Here is a 4,365-nt window from a genome sequence, read left to right on the forward strand (position 1 = left end):
TATGGTATAGTAACATTTTGCAAAAACTAGGCATTTTCTATATAATAGTATATTTCTTCCTTTCTAAAAAAGTTTCGAAAAAAGACCAAAAATATTTTTCCGTTTAGTATTAAAAAGTCTTGTTTCTTTTTTCTATGATGAATAAAAAGTTTAGAAGTCTCATTATAGCAATAGAGTAATAACTTGTTCTTCGTACTTAGAATAATATACGTACAATAGTTTCTGCATCTTTTCATGAATGGCATGCATCAGCATTTGTTTGTATATAACAGTGAGTTTCCGAAGCCAAGGTTAGAACAATTAAGTCATGGCAGAGCAGGTGGGGAGAGAGATTATACAAGATGTACAGACCAAGTTACACTCGATTAAAGCTAAAATGGAGGAGGGGCCTGAACGGACCAGTTTTATGCAAACATGGAATATAAATGTTGAACCTAAACATAAAAAGGTGCAACATTGTCATTGGGAGAGAGCTGGTGCAGGAATATACAACTTGAACACGGATGGCACTCTTCAAGGGAATCAAGGAGGATGGGCAGCAGCTATGCGAGATGATAATGGCGTGGTCATTGCGGCAGCACATGGGAAATCAGATTACAATTCGATAGACTTGATTGAAATGCAAGGGCTGGAACAAGGGCTTAAACTAGGAAGAAGAAATGGATGTCAAAGAATTATGGCACAAACTGATTCGAGATGTGTAATAGCCTACATGAAGAATAAAGGGCAGCATCCATGGCGGGCACACCATATGATGACAGAGATACGAGACATGATTGAACAGCTAGAAGAGTTCTCTATTACACATGTGTTTAGGGAAACAAACAAGCTAGCAGATAAATTAGCTTCCAATATACCCACTGTTAGTTACATAGAATTTACGCCGAAGTTTTTTTTTAAGATGTAAAAAGATAATTTATGATGATGCCAGGGGCAAAGAGTATGTACGAATGTAACCAAGCAATGATTTTATTATGAATAAAATAGGGGTAAGGGACCTCTCAAAAACCCTGCTTGCCTTTCAAAAAAAAAAAATTAAGTTCCATATCCTATGAGAATCTAGCCAAAAGCCTTATATGAATGATTATTGAGTGATGACACCAAGGATGCCCCGATAGAAATACCACACGTCCACTTGCTTGGTCACCACGCCATATCCTAAGAGGGAATTTTGGCCTTTTTTGGACCGATATAGCCAAATAAACGTTAAACCCCCAAAAAGATAGGTTTCCTCAAGTTAGCCCCTCTTGAGCTTTCACCCTTTCTAAAAGCCTTTTTATTCTTAACCAATAATTTCTAACCCGTTACAACACACAATAAAAATCTTACCCAACTGATGAGTTGAGAATGGGATGGTTATCAGAAAAAGGGAAGAGAAGACCTTGTACAAAAACAGAAAAGTTATTTATTTCAAAAAGAGAAGAAAAGAAAGACCCATCAAAAACCAAAACTCTAAAAAATTCAAAGGAGTAAAAAATTGAATCTCCTAAAAATTCAAAATCAAAAGGAGACGATATCAGAAACAAAAAGAATCAAAAGAAAAGTTAGAACTCCCAAAATTCAAAATCATATGGAGTCACAAAGCCAAAGGGATAAAAGAATGTATCAAAATTCAGAAACAAAAGAACAAAACGAGGTTCTTCTTTGGTTACACGTATCTTGAATACCCAGTTTCTCAACTTATCAGATTTTGTTTTTCCCTTCCTTTTTCTTTCTAAACCATCACCCTATCCCCGTAACTCTTAATAAAAGACCTCTAGCTCGATTAGGAATAGGATGGTGTGATAGTAAGTAGCAAACGTGATCAATCGACCTCGGTTTCTTTGGACGTCATTTGAGTATGCGAGGAATATAAGTGCCTGCTGCACTTAAGAGAATGAACCTTGAGTAAATCTATCAGAGAGTTGTGATTGCAACACACCCCTGTGAGAACCCACCTTAAGGAAGCTCTCCAAAAGCCGCAGAAACCACTCTGCTTTTTCACTTCATTGCATATATTTTGTGCATTTATCTTTAGATGATTAAATTATTGTATATATGTCATTCTAAGTTCAAAGGAGCTTGTCCTTATTCCCCGCTAATGAGATGTATGAACTTCTGAGGATAAATAAGGAAACAAGACCCTTTGTACTAAATAGAAGAAGTTTGTGAGTACCTTCACTAGCTGGAAAACTTTCATGAGGCTTAAGGCTTGTCCACTAGGGAATTCCTAGTGGTTTAAGGCCTTGTTGCATATGGTTAATGCAATCGCACTCTATGAAATGAGATTAGTATAACTGAAAATAAATCACTCATTTGTCTTAGTTTTTTCTCTCATACTTACATGAGGACAAGCAAGATGCTATTTGGGGGTGGTTATCAACTCCCAAATGTGCATTTTATTACTCCTATATTGCTGCATTACAGTCCCTCTTACACTTAACCAAAATATAACTCATAGCTTTTACTGCCTTTTTCAGGTTAAGGAGTATTTCAGGACACTTATTATAAAAGATACATCTTAGCATTAAAAGGAGCCTTAATCACGCTTATTATGAAGACCAATAGCTGCTATGGAAAAGTGCTGAAAAAGTCAAAGTCAACTGGTCAAAGTCAATGGTCATGGTCAAAGGTCAAATCTCCAATTCAGAAGACTAGAGATGGAGGCCCTTATCTCAAATTATGAAGAATTTCTCTCTAAACCTACCTTGGTCATGAAGAAACCAAAAAGCAAAAGTGAAAGTGTGAGGTGTCTAGTTTGTAATAGAGAAGGGCAAATCTGTAAAAGGTAAAAGTAGCTAAAAGCAAGGGAGAGAGAAACCATCCATTGTCTTAGGATTCAAACTATTTGGTTTGTTTAATTTTTTGTCTTGTTTTTCAATTCATGTTTTTACTTTCTTGTTGTTTTATTTTATTTCAATCAAATTTGTTTACTTGTTCTTTGTTTTAATCTTCAATCTTGTTTACTTGTTCTTTGTTTCAATCTTCAATCTTGTTTGGTTGCTTTTATTTCAAAGTTTTAATCAATCTTCCCCTTCATATTTTCAATTCATTTCAATACAACAATCAAAGCTTTCAAGTTTTCATTAGCTTAGAACCATTCTAATCCTACAAGAGTCTACTTTTCTTCTTCACATCTCCCTCACTCAAACTCTAAATAATTTAGGATGAACCTCAAGTCTTAAACCAACTTTTTGAAGTATACTCACTACAATCTAAAACCTTCAGCCTACTCAATTTTTACTAACCACTAGATCCCGTCATTCTCTCGTCATCTCCAGTGAAATGCATTTCCTTAAGATCGCGCCAATAGATGATGGTTTGCCAAATGGTTCTCCATTGTGGTGCTTCTGATTCGTTTAAATGTGCCAACATATCATCGTCATCAAGGAAGCATCAGACGTTCTGCATATACCGTTAAGACCGTTCACGCCATGCCCTAAACCTCAATGAACGGATAATTTTGTTCGCAGGCCACATAGAATCGACCTTAATCCAGTCATTAAAAGTGGCGAAGAACTGTGGGAAATGTGTCCTCATAATTCGGCATGCGATCACAGGTAAAAGTAAATAATTGTGCCAAAAATTTCGAGCTCTTTCCAAATTTGAGATAACACAATGTGTTATATCAAAGAGTGTATGACCTTGAGCAAGAGCATTTAAGACTACACATGCGGTGTCATTGGCAGTAGAAAAATTTCAATCTCCCATGATGCTTAGAAGGACAAATAACATTGCATTTCCCACGTTCATGGTCATGCTTGCTAAGGGAATGGTGGTCTCTGGCCATCTGCCAGGTGCAGCTCCTTCAGCCATCCGTGTGAGATTGACTACATCTCCTATAGGGTCGGAAGGAAGGGTGTAAAATTCTTCCTATATTTTAGTTATGTTTAGGGAGTCGAAATTGTGATCTTTGTTTTCTTCCCTAAGAGGGGTATCTACTAGTGTGGGAAGGAAAGTGTCGGCCGTACTAATGTTAGATACAAAACTCTCAATGGACTTCGCTTCTCCTTCTATAGGAAAACCTAGTTGTCCATTCTTGAGTCTAAACATGTTAACCTCCACAAAAAGATTGCCAAAGGAAAGAATCATTGATCCATCCCGGCAATTGATTTGGGCATTAGCAGTTGCTAAGAAAGGCGTCCTAAGATGTCGGGTATAGAATCATGAGCAACTTCTGTGTCAAGAATAACGAAGTCGGCTAGGTAGTAAAAATCTTGAACTTTAATGAGAATATTTTCAACTACACCCTTGGGATACTTAATAGAGCGATTGGCTAACTACAAAGTCATTTTGGTGGGTTTAAGATCATGTATACCTAGTTGTTTATAAAGGTAAAATGGGAGTAAGTTAATATTCGCCCTTAGATCTAATAGTACAGTTGTT

The 4,365-nt window shown here is 36.6% G+C and overlaps 1 protein-coding gene across 1 annotated transcript; it reads left to right on the plus strand.

Annotated features, from left to right (window-relative positions):
- The first annotated feature begins 307 nt into the window (after positions 1-307).
- LOC147504370 (uncharacterized) lies at positions 308-907 on the plus strand. Its single transcript, XM_086605173.1, has one exon. It carries the CDS (start codon positions 308-310, stop codon positions 905-907), a length of 600 nt encoding a protein of 199 aa, XP_086461299.1.
- The last annotated feature ends 3,458 nt before the right edge of the window (positions 908-4,365 follow it).

The sequence above is a fragment of the Coptis chinensis genome, chromosome 4 (genome assembly GCF_015680905.1).
Source record: "Coptis chinensis isolate HL-2020 chromosome 4, ASM1568090v1, whole genome shotgun sequence".
Classification (NCBI taxonomy): domain Eukaryota; kingdom Viridiplantae; phylum Streptophyta; class Magnoliopsida; order Ranunculales; family Ranunculaceae; genus Coptis; species Coptis chinensis.